Source organism: Exophiala oligosperma (assembly GCF_000835515.1).
Source record: "Exophiala oligosperma strain CBS 72588 unplaced genomic scaffold supercont1.5, whole genome shotgun sequence".
Classification (NCBI taxonomy): Eukaryota; Fungi; Ascomycota; class Eurotiomycetes; order Chaetothyriales; family Herpotrichiellaceae; genus Exophiala; species Exophiala oligosperma.
This window is the reverse complement of record NW_015622822.1, coordinates 1,318,830-1,336,124: the sequence shown is the minus strand read 5'-3', so window position 1 is coordinate 1,336,124 and position 17,295 is coordinate 1,318,830. Positions and strand designations below refer to the sequence as shown.

The window sequence follows — 17,295 nt, the reverse complement described above, 5'->3', positions numbered from 1 at the left end:
GCGCAATGCACACCTTGATGTCGAGGGTCCTGTCTTTCCCAGTGGCGAAGACAAAGATACACATCTCGAGACGGACGAGAAGCGAGCCCCAAAGCAAAATATTCCCATTTACAATGAGCTGGAACTAGTTTCTGAGGATGATCTATCATTGGGATCCATCCTCAAAGGAACAGCGGCTAGACCACTGACGAACTTTGAGAAAAAGGCGGCGTTGATCAATGGGTGAGCCGGAATTTTCCTGGCATCATTATCTGTATCTTTACTAACACCTCACCAGCGAGCTCGACAAATTCGGCATGGGAAGATACCAATGGTGTATCTGGTTCCTGTGCGGTTTCGGATACTTCCTTGATCTTGCCTGGGCCCAGGGTGTGGGCTTGATCGCTTCCGCAATTTACCAAGAAATGAATGTCCCTTCCAACCACTGGGGCAACATCTGGTCGTGCGCTAATGCTGGCCTCGCGGTCGGTGCCTTGTCCTGGGGCATACTTGTCGACATTATTGGCAGACGTTGGGCCTTCAACCTTACCTGTCTGATTACGTCGGTCTTCGGTCTTCTCCTCGCTGCGCCGAAGTACAATTACGGGGCCATCTGTGGAATCTACTTTCTGGCTTCCCTCGGGCTAGGTGGCAATATCCCAATCGATGCCACGATCGCCTTGGAATTCCTTCCTCAGAACCGTCGGTCTCTGGTCGCCCTTTTATCCTTGTGGCAGCCTGTTGGAGTCGTCGTTGCTTCCGCGGTCGCCTACGGCACCACCGCCAAGTGGCGATGTGGCAGTACCACCCTTCCTGCTTGCAACACCGTCCCCAGTGGAGCGGCGTGCTGTTCGGTCTCGAGCAACATAGGTTGGCGCTATACCGTGATCGTGTTGGGATGCATGACCCTCTTCATCTTCTTTCTGCGATATTTCATCTTCAAGTTTTACGAGTCGCCCAAGTTTCTCATCAGCAAAGGCAAGGAAGCAGAAGCCATTGAGGTTCTACATAAGATTGCCAAGTTCAACAAAGCCCCACCACCGACTTTGACACTAGAACAATTCCAGGCCATCGATGCTGAAGCCGGGGCGGTTGCCCCTACAGCCACAACCAAGAATGTTCTCAAGAACTTCGTGCACAGCTTGAGGCACCTCAAGGGTTTGTTCAACAACAAGCTGAACATTTTCATCTTCGTCTTACTCGCTATCGCGTACATGGGCGATTATTGGTCCTTCAACTTGGCCGGATCATTCTTGCCCATTATTCTGCTCCGCAACAACGTCTCAAACGGCCAGGACAGCGTAACCGACACCTACAGGCAATACATTTACGTCTATCTTCCTGGAATTTTGGGTGCTGTGCTCGCGCTGTTGACCATCCAACTTCCCCTGGTTGGACGAAAGTGGTCACTTGTGTTCTCGGCGTGCTGCCAAGGCCTGGCTATGGCCATGTACACTCAGGTCAAGACGACAGCTGGCTATGTCGGACTCAATGCCCTGGAATATCTTATGCAGACAGTGAGTATCTCTTGCTCGTCACACCTGTTGATTGAAAAACTTGCTCACCATATCCAGTACTTCAATGCCGTTCTGTATGCATCGGCACCCGAACTGTTCGATACGACTTACCGTGGCAGCGCGACTGGCATGCTATCCTGCCTGGGTCGGCTCGCTGGTATTGTGGCACCGTTTGCTGGTATGTTCCTTTTCTTGGTTTTTCCCCTTGGAGTTGTCATCGACAATACTAACCGGCTTGTCCACCAGGCGAGAAATACGTCGCCAATGCCAGTTCAGGAGTTTTGTGGCTTGGAGCGGGTGGTATTTGGCTCGCCGCCTTTGTCATGGTTTTCTTGCCGGTTGAAATGAGGAACAGACAGATGTTCTAATGAATGATGATGGATGGGTATACATGCTTCAAAACAAGTACGATCTACAGGCGAGGTCAAAGCTGTTCCACCACTGTCCATTGCTCGGTGGTCTTTCTCTATGTTCTCTATTCACATAGCAGTAAAATGCTATGGATGATTGATTTTCCAGATCATCCTTGTAACGAACGACGGCAATGGCCTGTGGTACAAAAAGGAAAATCCTAAAATGTACGGTCAGGAGTCTCGATGTGCCCAGGCGCTATTCGGCGTGTATACACACACACACAACATTAATATCCACACCTCGGCCGAAGGCTTTTTGAAATGACATCCCCCTTGCATTCCTCATTCGAGTATACTCCTTGAGTCGACAACCCTAGAATATAGTTATCTGACAGGCCATGGACCGCGGTGAACTTCCACGGTCAAGGTAGTTCTAGCGATCCTCAAGCCAGACCCCAACCCCTTCTTTTATATTTCCACTACACTCGAAAAGCTTCGGGTCTATTGTTCCCTGAACCCTCAAGTAGTCTTCATGAGTAGAGGCATGTACTACGCCGTAAGAATTCACCGTTTTTTTCCCGAATTCCCGATATTCGACATGTTATGCCTGGGCATGATAAGTGGCGGTGGAGTAAGGGATAAATCATAAGCCGATGGCGAGGCCACGAGAAAAGTAAAGTACGGCAGCTTTCCACTTGGTTCAGATTATAGACGAGAAAAAGAGTACACTGTCCACCTCAAGAGTATGTGCAGAAACCATGCTTGGGGGGTGTACCTCCACGTAGTAGTAGGATCTCATTGTAGCATCTTACGCTAACATTTCACCATCGCGTCGTGACATCAAGGACAATCTTTGCTGTATTACCATCTCTCCTTACCTCGTCTTGCTCACGCCAAGGGTTTTCTCCATCTTTCAACGTGATGCCTTGATGGCCTCTCCACCGTCCGCATCATTGAATGAGGTTTGATTATGCAGCTTACACGTCCGTAGAAAGCGAAGAGGAGTGGTGATGAGCAGTGAGTCGGTGAGTGGCAAATGCAAACTGTACTTCTCTTTGACCGACGAGTCATAAAAGAGGATGTCTCTCGGGCTCTCGGCCCGAAGTTTTGTGTTATAGAGAGTGAGCTGCGTCTGTGTTTCTTTTTTTGTGACGAGGATAGGACCACATCGGTATAGTAGGATCGGGCTTTGGAGATGGAGAGCAAAAGGGCCGGTACGACTGAAGTATTTTGAGTTTTAGTTACGCGCACTTTGTATGAGTCGCTTCCGTACTCGAGAACGCGTCAAGACCAGACTGGTTGGCTGTAAGACGGCACTGGAGCACCACCTAAGTCTCCCGGCTGCTCACTGATCTTCCTCAGGTAAGCGTGGTGTTTGTTTTTGTCTTTCTGCAAGACCTATGGAGTAGAGGGTCAGGCGGAGGAGTCCAGAGGTTCCGATAGGACAAGATAAGGAGCAGATGGGATAGGATGGAACGGGACGTTTTTGTTCGTGTTCGTTCTCGTGTCTCGTCGGTGGTGTTGTTCCGTGTGAATCTTATGCATGTATATTTCGGAAATTCGAGGTATTATCGAGGGCAAGTGTTCCCCAGAAAGGGCTGACAGTTGACCACTATCCTGCAATCATGCATGCATGATTGATCAGATGGAAACGTAATGACGCGAAAATGAAAACAGAAAAGAACAGTCTGAGCCGTGTCTTGGAAGTTAAGGAGGAGGAAGACGACGTTGAGTGACTGCAAGCGCAAGTCGCCACCGCCAATAAGTAGCTAATGCAATGGACTAAAACGCACATGAAGAGAAGGCGCCTTGTCCTGCGCCTGAGGTGGTATTCTGGCACTTGCACACAGTGATTGGAAAATTCAGGGTGCCACTGTAACCATACAGCCAGCTCTCACCCTCGAGTGCCTCAACCACCTACCCAGACTACCTTATACACAACGAGAGCACAAATTTCGGATCCCCAAAATCCCAGTGGTGCCCCCTTACGAGTATTACGGAGTACAAGAGTACGAAATCCCCCCCAGGCTTCCAAAGGTGAAATACCTGGAACCGCACTCCTCAGGATGCTCTTCCGCCAATCAGAGTCTTGGTAAGTCTGATGTATCCACAGTCGGCGGGGCTGAATTATTGGGGCGTCGACATGATTGGCAGATATGATGACTGTATTAGGAAATTTAAGCTCAACAAGCGAGCGAGGGCCAACGACACGCCAGCCGTCACCATATGAGTATCAATCAGGAGGGAGCACAAGTTTTTATTTTTCTCATGCCTAGAAGACAAGATCGTTTTGAAACAAAAAGGCCTCGCTGTGTGACAGAATCGTGACGATATCGAATGATACGCGCGCCGTACTCCGCGATCTGTTAGAGTAATGCACCCTATTGAGGTGGAGGCGCCAGTACATTATCAGTGCGGCTAGCCGTAGCCGATGGCCATCGACATTATTGTTATGGTCCTTGGTCAAACCCAGTTGCCGTGCTTGCCAGTCACGACTGCCCATCCATGACCTAAGCCTACGATCCCAGGGGACTACCTGCCTCCAGAGACAGCATAGAAGGGCAAGAACAGACTTTCCCAACTCGCCTCTTCTCTTCTGACTTCCCTTCTGGCATGTGCTCTATGCTGGTAGATGACTCTGTTGCGAAATTGCTGAAGAATCAAGCAAGGGAAGGATGTACTTGCCTTGATGAGCATTCCTTTGTGTCGATGTCTGATAAGTAAGACTTAGACGAGATGGAGAAACCCATGACTGGGGCGGGCGCTGCATGCATCCCTATCCTCCCTTCCGTCGTTGAACAATCGTTGATGATTACGGGAGCGAGGGCCCCATTGACAATCAGCCTTTAGCAGTAGTCGTAGTGGGTTTCATCCAGGGTTGCTCGTACTAGACGAATCTGTCCTCTAGGCTGAGAGATCATTCCTCGTTCCGGGGGTTTGAGAGGAAGGGTGATTACTGACTCGATTACGAACGATACAAAGGACTCAGATGTGTCACCGTCATGGCTTACCTACCTTTTGAAGATCTTCGCCCTCCCTTTCCTCGACCTTGTCCACGTCGTCGACCACTTCCGAACCCTTCCTTGCCCCCTGGTCACCGTTCCCCGCAACCATGTCACTGTGATGATGGGTCATCAAGATTACCATACACACACAGGTGTTTTGACTTGTCCCCATCAATACCAGGTCCTGCATCGCCAAGCGAGAAGAGACAAGTCAGAGCCATAATTCTTCACCACCCATCTTGATAGTCTGAACACCCAGGCATGGTTATTGGTATGCACACCACACGCACGGCCGTACTTATGCAATGCATGATATCGTAACATTCTTTGGCTTCGAGTAGCGTCTCCTCTTGAGTGTCATAAAGTTTCAACCGGTCGATCCTTTGGCGTCACGGAAGGGAGGACACATGCTGCCCTCTCAATCCATTCCCCCAGCCGCAAGCGACGAAACTTGTAACGGCTCACAATCGTAGCACTTCTCATCAGACTCACTGTTGCCCAGCGATGATAACACATGATACCCACATCTTCGGGTTACAGTCGCAAAAATCACCTCAATCTTGATGATATTTTTCTTTTGTGCTCGCAAGACGCAAGGCTGTATACGTGACTTGAAATGATTAAATGTGTTCAAAGAGAGTCAGCCTTTCAGATAGGCAAGCTGCAGCTTCTAAACTACCATTCTTTGCACACTCGACGCCCTGACGGACGCAGGCATGTCTTTCTTCGTACTCGTATAATCTCAATGGTCAGGGAAAAACACCGAGTGATATCCTGTTCAATATACCCAAACGAGGAAAAATCCCAAGCAACCTCTCTAAACTGAAATGAGTAGTGGATTTTCTTTCCAATCCCGCGAAGAACATTTACCCTCGTAAATGACTAAATCAATCTCGAGAGCTTACAAATGGGCCACTTGGACCCCCTCATGCCTACGCCTACGCCTTTTTACCGAGTGGCGTCCGTTGGACACACCCACCACCGTCACCCTGGACCAGCACGACTAATGGCTAACTCCACGAAGAGTAGAAGTGAATCCACAGCGGATTTATGACAGAGAACCCACCCGCCCGTCTTCCGAACCTCGGATCCCTTTCAGAGGACGGAGGTCAAAGGGTTTGAAAGGGCAACCCCTGCGAGTCTTTCCCGTATGAGTATGGAGTAGAAAATCATTCTGCACAGACACACACGCACACCCGCGTCCATCCCACGTCAGGGTTTTTTGGCCTACTCATGCGGCCGATCATCCTCGATGTGGGAACGTAGACTGCCCTTGGAAGTGGAAGGACCAAGCGATAAAGAGAAAAAGGAGGGGAATTAGACCGAATAAGAGAAACATGATTCATCAAACCCGTGTTGGATTTCATTTTCAGGGTCCGTTGACTGATTGATTACAAGCTCACAACAGTTGGACACATCCCTGTTCGGACGCTATTCGACTGTAAAGTGTGTAATGGTAGGGTGTGAAGAGAAAAGTAACTTTGAATATGTGCAGACCAAGGCCTATTATTTGTTGCCTTGAAGTCCCAAAATGCACGCTGAGACACGTCTGTCCCGACAATTGCATCGTCTCCCCTCCTAAACCTGCTGCATGGCCCAGAAGACCCTCCTTTTTATTTTTTGTCTCCCTCGACGAGTTAGACAAAGGGTAGAGCGTGGAGGAGGGGGAAAAGAAATTCGTTGGGCTTTTGCACGCCCCTCCTCCTCCTCGGGCGAGGGAAGGAAACCAAGTCTAAATACCCTATACCAGTTTTGAAAAACAATCATTGGAAGAAAAAGCAGGAGAGGCAAGCCTAATGATGCCTGAGCCTGCACATTTGACAGTTTGCTGCCGCCGGACCCAACCCAGAAACCATACCTAGGCAATAGATAGCGCCCCGGGGGGAGCTTTTTTGGACTCTGCCGCCCTTTTTGCGCCCGCCCATACTCATTTTACAATTCATTAAATAACATAAAACAACCAAAATACACGAGAGACATGATCCAATCATGTTGGTATTCATGATAACCGTTACTTGTAGGACAAGTTTTAACTCGCAGAGTACTTCCCGTAAGTAAGTTAGTTGGTCGTTTGGTACGGCTCCGACCTTTTTTTTTGGTTTTATTTTACCCCTCGACCCCGGGACTGCCGCTGAGATGTTCGATTTGCTTGATTAGTCGTTGGTTGAGTTCTTTGAGGCTGTCAATTTCCTGGGTCTGCTCCATGACCTTGGACCGGAGTTGCTCTAGTCTTGCCTCGTTACGCATTCGATGGTTTCGTTGTGCTTTGCGGTTTTGCTCCTTTCGTTTCTATAGTTTTGCAGGATCGTTAGCTTGCAGGCTCTTGAACAATAGAGGAGAATTGCAAATGTATGAGTGTAGTAAAATCAACATAAATGAATTAGTGTATTTGGCATGGGGTGGAGCAGGAGAAGAGGTTTATTTGCAAAGCACACGAACCTCAATCTTATTGCGCTCGCATAAGCCACATGTCTTGTGTACGTGGCAATGGCGATCACAGTGCTCGGAGTGACCGGCACCCTCGGACTCGGAATCCGTCTTGCATGTGGGAGGCCCAGTAACGTCCGATGGTGGCAGTATCGTGGAATCCGATACTGAGCTGCCTGTGCTGTCCGTACGTCTGATGTGCGTCAAGGAGGGACCTGCAGCCACCAGGTCCGAGAGCGTCGGGAAGTTGGTGTAGTTTGTAGCAGAGAGAGGCCCCAGGTCGGTCTATAGAGATGATTGAATGTTAGGGAAGTTTTCTCGTGGGGGAGAAGGAAGCAGATTCCATTACCTCGTTGAGATCTTCGATAAAGTCCAAGTTCAACTCGGGGAACCCCATGGGCTGCCAGAAAGGACTCGAGTCGTAGCAGTAGGGGTTGCTTGGTGTCGGTGCGGAAGGATTCGATGTGAGGCTGTTGGTCCGGAAACAAGACATGAAGTTCTTCATGTCAGGGGTTGGAGTGGTACTGTGTCCTACGGTCACACCTTGAGATGTCATGACGGTGGGCTTTAGTTGAGTCTGTTGTTTGAGGTTGTCGAGTTCTGAGCAAGGACTTGTATATGTTCGTGCTGTGACTTGTAGTATTCAACCGTTGAACAATCTGGTAGAGACAGGTGTTGGTAGGTTGAGTGTCTTTGAATGGTATGTGCTAGTCTGGTACAGTTTGGTTTGAGTTCAAGGTAAGTACTTGTTTGAGGGTGAAGTAGACAAAGGAGACTGTTGTCGAGAAGGCCAATGTCCTGTAACTATATCTTCGGTCTACTATGAGGAGCAGGACCATTCCGTATATACTCCTAGCTGCATGCCATATGTCGGCCGATGCTTCTCCGGCCTGTGAGATCATACAGGCCACGCTAAGCGAGACCTGCCGTTCATCTCCAAGCGAGGAAGGATTCGTCTAAACATCAATCGCCGTACAAATTCCGGATGTTACCAGTGACACTAATCAGTCCATCATAGAGACATGGACTCTGAACTGGTTTGGCATGTCCTTGCGGTATTGAGTTGGTTATTACAGACCAAACGATGAAAATCACCGTATGTTGAACGTGGGACTATCTATCCTGAAATAAACGAAACAATACCTGCCTGACAAAGGAATCCAGGGTGTCTGTCAGTGAGGCCAAACCCAAGTCTTTGAGTATGGTGGTTGTAAAGAAGGACCATCGGTTTTCAGGGTATGGGGACCAGGAAATCCTTCCAGTACGTTGCTTTGGTTGTTGGTGACCTGTCTCAACCCTGTTCCGACGACGCCTTAGGGTGCATACATTGCCCATGATCTGTGCTGACTGGGGCCTAGGTGGGCTACTGGCCGACGCGTGTTTGTCCCTTGACATACCCTAGTCGCCTGAAACTCGGGGGCGTCTAGGCCGAGTACCCACACAGCATCTCTAGCTGCGGTATGTACCTGGCGCAACATTCTTTGGTAAGCGACAAAAGTTGTTAGAGGTATGGACGATCCTGTTGTTCAGTATCTCTTCCAGAAAAAATTGGCGTCATCCTGCATACACAAATGGACCCCCCAGTATACGAAGCATAACATCCCCGTCCTTCGTCCGGTTTAGGAAATAGAGGGGGCCATTAGGAGCGTGGAATCCTCGCTCCTTGGATAGTGCCATACAATTTCGAACAAGTCGCGGCATCAAATCATGCAAAATCATGGACGCCCCCGTTATGTGACCCTGCATGTTGCAACCTATCGCAATGAGTTTCCCAGGCTTACAAGTACGGTGACCCTGCGCCAGGAAAAGACAAGGAGCCACAAGGATGACTTCTTGTCGTTGTCGATGTGTTTCTGCAAAAGGCGAGAGAATGCCAGAACCCAGAAATGCGAAAAAGGGGATCACGGTGGCGATCTTACCTATCTCGCATCCTTCGGGCTCTCCTCCTCATACCCTCCCTCGGATTGAATATGCCGAGGATGATGGGTATTGTTGCGAGGTGCCCTACCCGGCCATGATTATCAATGTATTCACGAGAATCAACTCTGGTCAAGCACGTCCAGGAGGAAGGAAACATTCGAGTATGATTACTGACTTATCCTTAGGCGTTCGTCACCCTTGACTCGAGATTAGAATAGCATCCCGATGTGAAACGAATTGTATCCTTTTACACGAGGCTTTTTCTTCTTCGCCACATGCAACTATGCCACTCATGAACAGAATATTTGACAAATGTAAGCTGGGTCCTCCGTACATGGTAACAAAAGAACTTCCGATGACGGCTCATCCACAATCTTCGATATCGGCGTTAGCACGGCACCCCCCAACGCACTCGGGACTTCAACCATGCATATGCACCTAGTAGAATGCCGTCGTCTGTCACATTTGCGGGGCATCCCTGTTGCTGGTTGTTAGCCGAGAGCTACGACTCTGAATAAGCTGTTTTGTTTCGATAACTAAGCCCGCTGAGTTTGAGCAATGCCAATAGTGCCCTCGGAGAGGTCCACGAGGCGAATAAGCTTGTGGCTGGATGGGACGCGGAGTGTGGCTCTAGCCTATAATGAGGGTTTAAGGGCGGTAATGTAGAAAAACACAGCCAATAGCCATTGATGGTTTCATGTAAAAGCCGGTATCAATTGTTGTACATTGTCCAATCCGATATTCCATGCCGCGGATTGGCATAACATTCTACCTCGAGGGTCTTGATGAAAATGTCACGGGAAAAGCTACGCAAGCAGAACCTTTCGATATCCATGCTTGCTGATACTGTCAATCCATATCCATGTCGCTTGCATCGTTGTCTTCGCCCTCTGCACCAACGGAGTCGTCGTCCTCCATGTCTTCGTCGCTCCGTTCCGCTAGTAAATCCTGAGTGATCTCATCGTTGAGGTCTTGGCCTGTCTGAACGATTGGGGCACCTCTCCTGGAGCGAGACAACAGTGATTGGGACGGTGACTTGACCTTTCGGCTCTTCTTTCGTGATCCATTGGTGAGAGCTGGTGCTAGAGGTTCCTGAACCACAGTCTCAGTGAACTGGGGACGATACATCCGAGCATGGTAGACTTCGACGTCTCTATCGCCGTCCCAAACCTCGAGCCTCCGGCTAGTTCGCTTCATGATTTTCATCCACATCTCGACTTCTTCGCCATGATCATCTGGTTCATAGCCGACAGGGATACCTCCTTGGTCAGCGTCGAGGGGCTCTCCAGCCCATCGGCGCCCGAGCAAGCCAGCAAAGCCGACTCCTTCATGCTCTTCAGCTTCTTCTTCGCTATCATAGGTTTTGGGAAGCTCATGGACACGTCTGGCAGCCGTCAACAACCACTTCCCACCCTCTCTCAACTGTCGAGATGTTTTTAGCGCCTCCTTTCGTCGTCTTCTCAATGCCCATTCAACACGACGTTGGCGATGCTCCTCGAGTTCACGTTGGTATCCCGTCCGAGCCCTGGACTTGGGTATAGTGCTGGCTCCAGGCTCACCAGGTCGAATGGCAAGTACGTCAATTTCCTTTCTGTTTCGATGGGAGCCGTACTGGGGGATCGCATTGTGATTGCCAGCTCCAGTTTGCAAGGGTTGTGGGGTTCCGCGGAATCGGTCGACTGTGTCTGGAGTACCTCCGTCCCGTGCTTTGGCTATGCTCTTCCGACCGTCGGTCGGCTTGCCACCAGCACCACCCCCTCTGACCCGTGACGGTGTGTTTTTGCCTTTGACTCGCTTGTATCGTCCTCGACCCGGATGTGGGTCAAAGACTTCCCAGTCGTCGTCGAGGCTGTCAGCCTGTCCACCCAGTACGCTACTCATCAAATGCCCATGATGGGCTTCCGGGGTAGCGACGCCGGGACTTGCACGTGAGTCTGCGTCTGACACCAGAGAATCGTCGTCGCCATAGAGAGCTGACCGTTTCAATCGCTTCACGGCCTTGTGATCGGGATTGCCAGGGTCCACCATGGTGAGAGGCGGCTCGTTCGCCACTTCCAGCATTATTCGTCTCCTCTCTTCCCTCATTTTGTCTCCAAAGGCAATCTCCTCTTCAGGATCCTCATTTTCTTTGTCGCCTTCTTCCGGAGTAATCGTGACCAAGTCAGGTACCAATAGAGGTACTGTGTCAGGATCAGCAGGGTCTTCGCCCTCTTTATATTGACCCGGACCATAGGGATTATTCAAGGCGTCCGCTTTTGTGAAATTGGACTCGAGATACCACCACATGAGCCACAAAAATGCCTGGGCTCTGCTTTCGGAGCTTATGGTGTGTCGCATGGCTAAATCGAAGAAGTCGACTTTATCAGTGAAATGAGATTCACTGATGGTGGGCGCAGACTGTGAGAGGACAAAAATGAGGTTGACAGGGTTTGTGCGAGGGATCGGTCTAGCTTTAAGTGCTTCGAGAGTCCGAGGTTCTTCGGTATCTTCGCTGGCGCCTTTCAGGATACTTTTGAGTCGTGGTGCATCCTGGAGTGATTTGTAATCTCTTTGACTCTTGTAAGCTTGCAAAGACGGAATGGAGTGGTAAGTCCTCAGCTGAGCTCTCATCTCAGGAAAGAAGTTCAATGTGGTGTTCATTCGGCCAACATTCACCAACAGACATATCATGGCCATGTTCTGCGACGCCTGGCGATCGACTTGTAGTCGGTCTTTGAGGATCTTGCTCGTCTTGGAACTTCGCGCCATGCAGTCAACATAGATGTCCAGAAAGGTGCAGCCAGGTTTGCTATCACTCAATCTGGTAAAGACTGGTTTTGTGTCGGCAGTAACGCGCGTCAAGAACTGGTATTGGATTTCCTTGCGGTATAATGGCTCGCCATCGGGTTTCTTGATGTGCCTGATCTTACTGCCAGAGTAGACCGACCCAACGGTGCCGTTCGCTTGCCTTCTGGTTCCGACAGCAGTGCCTACGGTCCTGGCTTCTGAGTCTGGAGATGCCTCAGACTTTTTGGTCCTTGAGTGGGACGCAGACACGACGCTTCCTTCATCTTCTGTCCCATCTTGAAACTGCTCTTGTATCCAGGCCGCAGACTTTCGAGGTCTTGCTTTCCTGCCGGTAGATACTCGCGAACGGGCAGTGCGCCGCACACTTGTCGGCGTTGTGTTAGAGTGGCCGTCTTCTTCCTGCTGTGACTGGTCCTGTTCAAGCTCAGTGATGTCTGGCTTTGTTTCTTCCGTTTGATCGTCGATGGTATCGGCGTCCGAAGGCGCTGCAGAGGGTTCACGAGAAGTCATCGTATTGTACAGACTGAGAAGATTTGAGAATTATGTGATGGACATTTTATGTCCGGGGTGTCATTAGGATGAGATATCGCAAAAGAAACAATGGTCGCAAGAAAGGAGGATGATGAATGCAGGTGATTGATTTCACTTGTCGCTCTCCCTCAATGCGACTTTCATCTCCTGCCAAAAACGCGCCAAGTAGCTCTCGGCTAAGCTGCCTACTATGCCGACTACCACTTAACGATGTCATACTAGACGCGTCACAGACGGTGTGGTGCTGGGTGGGTGACACAGATGAAGCTGCGGTCAAGATCTTGAGAGGGTTTACCAGAGCAAGATCGCTCCAAAGCTGATACATTTTTGATAGTAAACGCAGGTAGGTCGGTATTTTTGCGGCTGAGGACGCAGGGAGCCTGATCCGAAGGACCTCACCGCTTCGCCGCTACGAATCTGAATTTCACTCCGGAACCCAACTTGTCGTGAAAACAAGTCACGACCCCTGGACAAGTACTTCTGATCATGACGAACTGGATCTTGGGCGAGAAATTCCGCGAGCGTTATCCTCATTTGAGCGGCGTCAGGGCACTATGGGAGACGAAATGGAAACTCCCCTGCTCACTGGGTGTTTATCCATTCCACGATGGCAAGCTAGAAGACTTTGCACCGATCTTCGAGATGCTCATCCGTGACAACGTGAATGATGCCTACTCTGACAAATATACCGAGTATTTCCTGCCAACGGCTGAGAAATTGACCGATTCTGCCCTCTCAGCCCAGGCTTCAGATCGTGCCAAAGCGGCCGAGCTCTACAAGCGTGCGGCATGCGTCTATCGCATATCTCGCTTTCCTTCTCTCGACGCAGGACCAGGTCTGAAAAGGAAGATTTTCGAAATGCAGAAGCAGGTATATCTCCGCGGCGCAAGTTTGTGGGATGCTCCCATACAAGAGGTCAAGATTCCACACACCGCAGCTGAGGGCCAGGACGGTAAAGAGATTCCACTCTTCGTCCGACTGCCTTCGGGCGCGAGCAGTGACAAGAAGTGTCCAATGGTACTGCTCATCACGGGGCTGGATGGCCATCGACCTGACAATACAGGGGTAAGCCTTAATTTACGTGTTCCTCTCTGAGGGGCCATGAACTGACCAACAGCCGCCCACAGCGGACAGACGAATTCATTTCTCGAGGGTGGGGTTGCGTCATTGCCGAGATCCCGGGCACGGCGGACTGTCCAGCAGATCGTCGAGATCCCAAGTCCCCGGATCGATTGTTCACATCCATCCTCGATTGGATGGACAAGCAGCCGCAATTGAACATGACCAAATGTATTGCCTGGGGTCTTTCAGCCGGAGGCTACTACGCCATCAGGGTCGCGCATACCCACCACTCACGTCTGGCAGGGAGCATCGGACAAGGAGCTGGGACACATTTATTCCTGTCTCGAGAGTGGCTTACACATGTCGACGACCACGAATATCCCTTCATCCTAAGTGAAGCATATGTCTCCAAGTACGGCTACAAAGACTGGGAAGAACTTCTCGAGAAGGCGCAAAAGGAATATAGTCTCGTTGAAAGTGGGCTCCTCAACGGACCATGTTGCAGACTTCTCCTCGTCAACGGCACATGGGACGGGTTGATGCCGATTGAAGATTCCATGCTTCTCATGAACTACGGCCGGCCCAAAGAGGCCAGATTTTATGAGAAGATGTTACACATGGGTTACCCTCCCGCCAACGAATGCATTTGGCCCTGGATGGAATCTGTCATGGGCACTAGCAGCACTTCTGTCTAGGTTGATACTAGTCTGAGAATTCCCTCACTTCCAGGTCCTTCTCATGAGAAACACCTAATTACACGTTACTCATACCACAAACATTCGTATACCGAGTAAGGACCATGCAACCTGTGCTGTTACTGCCTGTCTGCCTCAAAATCCCTCCTCTGTTATCTTTCGCCACATCCTCGGAATAAACACCTTGGCCTCGGCGATGTGCTTGACCGTCCAGGGTGTCACGTTCGCGGCTTCTGCCTCTTTCCCATCGAAAGCGTGCACGTTGTCAACCTCGTGAATGGCAAGGTACCTCGGCGGGTCCCCTTGGGTGACGGGTGTTCTGGGCCCGACAATGTACCTCAACGACCTGCGATACCCAGGCAACTTGCTCAACAGTTCCAAATGCTCCTTGCGGTACCATTGATCAAAGTCCTCTTCGTTTTCAGCCGTGGGCTCCATCTCCACGGTGAGTAGATATGGTGGAGCAGCTGTTTGTTTGACAGTTAGCCCCAACACGACAATAAGCGACAAGGACAAAGATACGAATGACCTAGACTCCTGGTCACGATGGTCACGGGGCGAAGAGACCGGGCGGGAGACGGGACTCACAATCACCAATCTTGTTCGGGTCGTATTCTTGAATGAGCTTGTAATTCCGACAGTCAAAGTCGCCTATCTCAACAGTGGGTTTGTGGCCGGGCCACATGCCGCTCGAATGCCGGACGCCCTCGAGGTAGTTTTTGGTCTTGAGCGGTTCTTCAAAGTCGGTCTGGTACAGAGCCAGGAAGGGTCGCGGGTGGTGGTCCTTGGAGGCGGCGGCAAAGTCGTGAGTTTCTTGGTAGAATGCCGCTCTCTTGGTCGCCTGACTATTGACCAGGTCTGGTAACTATAAAATGGTAAACACAATACTATATCAGACCTAGAACTTGCAGGAGGAGGGGGGGAAAGCAACAAAAGGGTAAAGATTTCTTACATGTTCTTCCTTGTACCATTTGGCCCAGAGTTGGTCGTCGACCCCGGACGAAGGTTGTGGTCGAGAGTTGACCGAGAGAAAGTATTGACAAGGCATCTTTACTTTACTTAGTATCTAGGTATCTAGGAGGTAGGTAGGTAGGTAGGTAACGAGTGAGTCTTGTGATAAGGGAACGAACTTCAACAAAGAAGAGAGTGTCAGGAAATCCGAATCTTATAAGTCTTTTTTTACTTTGCCTTATAGTTTATACCTTTATTTACTCCCTCGGCTGTGGTTCCTTTGCTTAAATTCGTAACGATCCTCGAGTCCTTTTATCTCCGGTACATGTACCTCTAGTAATATGCAATACCCGTATCCTCTTACTAATGTATGCGTATCATTTTCCCCGCATCATCGCGAATCTCGTCCCAAGATTTCACTTCGCGAGTGACCTGTACAGGTACTTTGCTCGTAACTAGGCCTAAGTTGAAAAAGAAAAGTAGAAAGAGGTTACTCAAAACTGGGGTTTTTACCTCGGGGCATCAAACATGATCCATCTCTCCCGTCCTCCCCTCCGTGCGGAGAAGGGGGAATCTGTGTTAGGTTCTTTTTGTATGAAGGAAGACTTGAAGTGGGGTCCTTGCTAAGGTATTCAAAGTGCACAAGTCAGTTTTCAACAAAGCGAATCGCTCGATGGGCTTGAAGTACAGTAAAAAGGAAGCTCATCCTCATACGATACCAAAGTACCCCAAAATGTCCCCGTTGGGTTGGCCTTTTTGGCCGTACGGAACACGAGAAGGAAATATCCCCTACTACTATTGTACCTACTACAAATAGAATACCGTACTTATTGTACCCACAATACAACCCACCCCTCTTCCTCGGACCCGCCTCCAATAACCTAGGCCACTCCTTGTGCTTACAAAGACACACATACACGGCATCTAGAAACCCACGGTACTCGTAGACATCGTGAAAGGAATTACTACCAAACTACTGTAGATATCGTCGGTTTCTCCTGCTTGATAAAGTGGGACTCCTGGCTGACAGCGACCTCGCGCGAGCCTTCATTACGAGGCACCCCAACACACGACTGTGTACACCAACACAACCATCTAAAATAGGTTCACCTCCATCCGGCACAATGCTCGAAGCACAAGTCCACCACCCGCTCCGGGTGACCCTACGTGACGACGCGGCCATCCCCACGCCCAAGGCCAACGAGGTCCTCACCAAAGTGCACGTATCCGGATCCAACCCCAAGGACTGGAAACGGCCGATGGTCAACCCAGAGTTCAACGGCACCAACCAGGGTGACGACATTGCAGGAGTGGTCGAAGCGGTAGGCTCTGCCGTCACACAATTCCGACCTGGCGACCGCGTCGCTGGATTCCATCAGATGCAGACCCCCGGAGGCTCCTATGCTGAATACGCCATATCGCCCGAACACACCACCTTCCACATCCCCGCGAGCGTGAGCTTCGAGGAGGCCGCCGCGATCCCACTGGCCGCCATGACGGCCGCCGTCGGCCTGTTCCTCCGGCTTGGCCTCCCGGAGCCTTGGGTCGCGAGTGCCCATCCGGATTGCTTACCAAAAGGTGGGATCGTGGTCTACGGCGCCGCGGGAGCCGTGGGAGCGTATGCCGTCCAGCTTGCGAGGCGGGCGGGGATTCATCCCATCATCGCCGTGGCAGGGCGTGGGATCCCGTTTGTCCAAGGCCTGTTGGATTCGAGCAAGGGTGATGTCGTGGTAGATTACCGCAAGGGGAATGAAGCCGTGGTGGAGGGACTACGGGGCGCAGTACCGGCCGGTAAACAGCTGGAATTTGCTTTCGACGCGGTGAGTGAGGCGGCGAAATCTTCCGCGGAGAATATCTGCAAGGTGCTCGCGCCCAACGGCCATATTACGACGGTGTTGCCCATGAAAGATGATCCTTCGATCCCGGCGTCGGTGGATATGAGCCTTACCTTGGTGGGGACTGTGTTCAACCAGGACAAGGATTTTGGGTATGCTTGGTTCCGACTTTTCGAGCAAGGTTTGAAGGACGGGTGGCTCAAGGCGCATCCTTACGAGGTCATGCCGGGTGG

At 50.6% G+C, this 17,295-nt stretch overlaps 4 protein-coding genes across 4 annotated transcripts; 1 reads left to right on the top strand and 3 right to left on the bottom strand.

Moving 5' to 3' along the window:
* Window positions 1-6,960: 6,960 nt before the first annotated feature.
* PV06_05808 (uncharacterized protein) lies at window positions 6,961-7,992 on the bottom strand (the record flags this gene model as incomplete). The annotated part of the gene is made up of 3 exons (XM_016406856.1): window positions 7,631-7,992; window positions 7,294-7,566; window positions 6,961-7,143 (listed from the first exon to the last, which is right to left on the bottom strand). The coding sequence occupies exons 1-3, from the start codon at window positions 7,835-7,837 to the stop codon at window positions 6,961-6,963; spliced, it is 663 nt and encodes a 220-aa protein (XP_016262460.1). The 5' UTR covers window positions 7,838-7,992.
* Window positions 7,993-9,807: 1,815 nt separating this feature from the next.
* On the bottom strand, window positions 9,808-12,640 carry PV06_05807 (uncharacterized protein). Its single transcript, XM_016406855.1, has one exon. It carries the CDS (start codon window positions 12,496-12,498, stop codon window positions 10,051-10,053), a length of 2,448 nt encoding a protein of 815 aa, XP_016262459.1. The 5' UTR covers window positions 12,499-12,640; the 3' UTR covers window positions 9,808-10,050.
* Window positions 12,641-12,775: 135 nt separating this feature from the next.
* On the top strand, window positions 12,776-14,977 carry PV06_05806 (uncharacterized protein). Its single transcript, XM_016406854.1, has 2 exons — window positions 12,776-13,584; window positions 13,647-14,977. Exons 1-2 carry the CDS (start codon window positions 13,006-13,008, stop codon window positions 14,274-14,276), a joined length of 1,209 nt encoding a protein of 402 aa, XP_016262458.1. The 5' UTR covers window positions 12,776-13,005; the 3' UTR covers window positions 14,277-14,977.
* PV06_05805 (uncharacterized protein) lies at window positions 14,412-15,324 on the bottom strand (the record flags this gene model as incomplete). Its single annotated transcript, XM_016406853.1, has 3 exons — window positions 14,412-14,743; window positions 14,865-15,141; window positions 15,229-15,324. The coding sequence occupies 3 exons, from the start codon at window positions 15,322-15,324 to the stop codon at window positions 14,412-14,414; spliced, it is 705 nt and encodes a 234-aa protein (XP_016262457.1).
* Window positions 15,325-17,295: the final 1,971 nt, after the last annotated feature.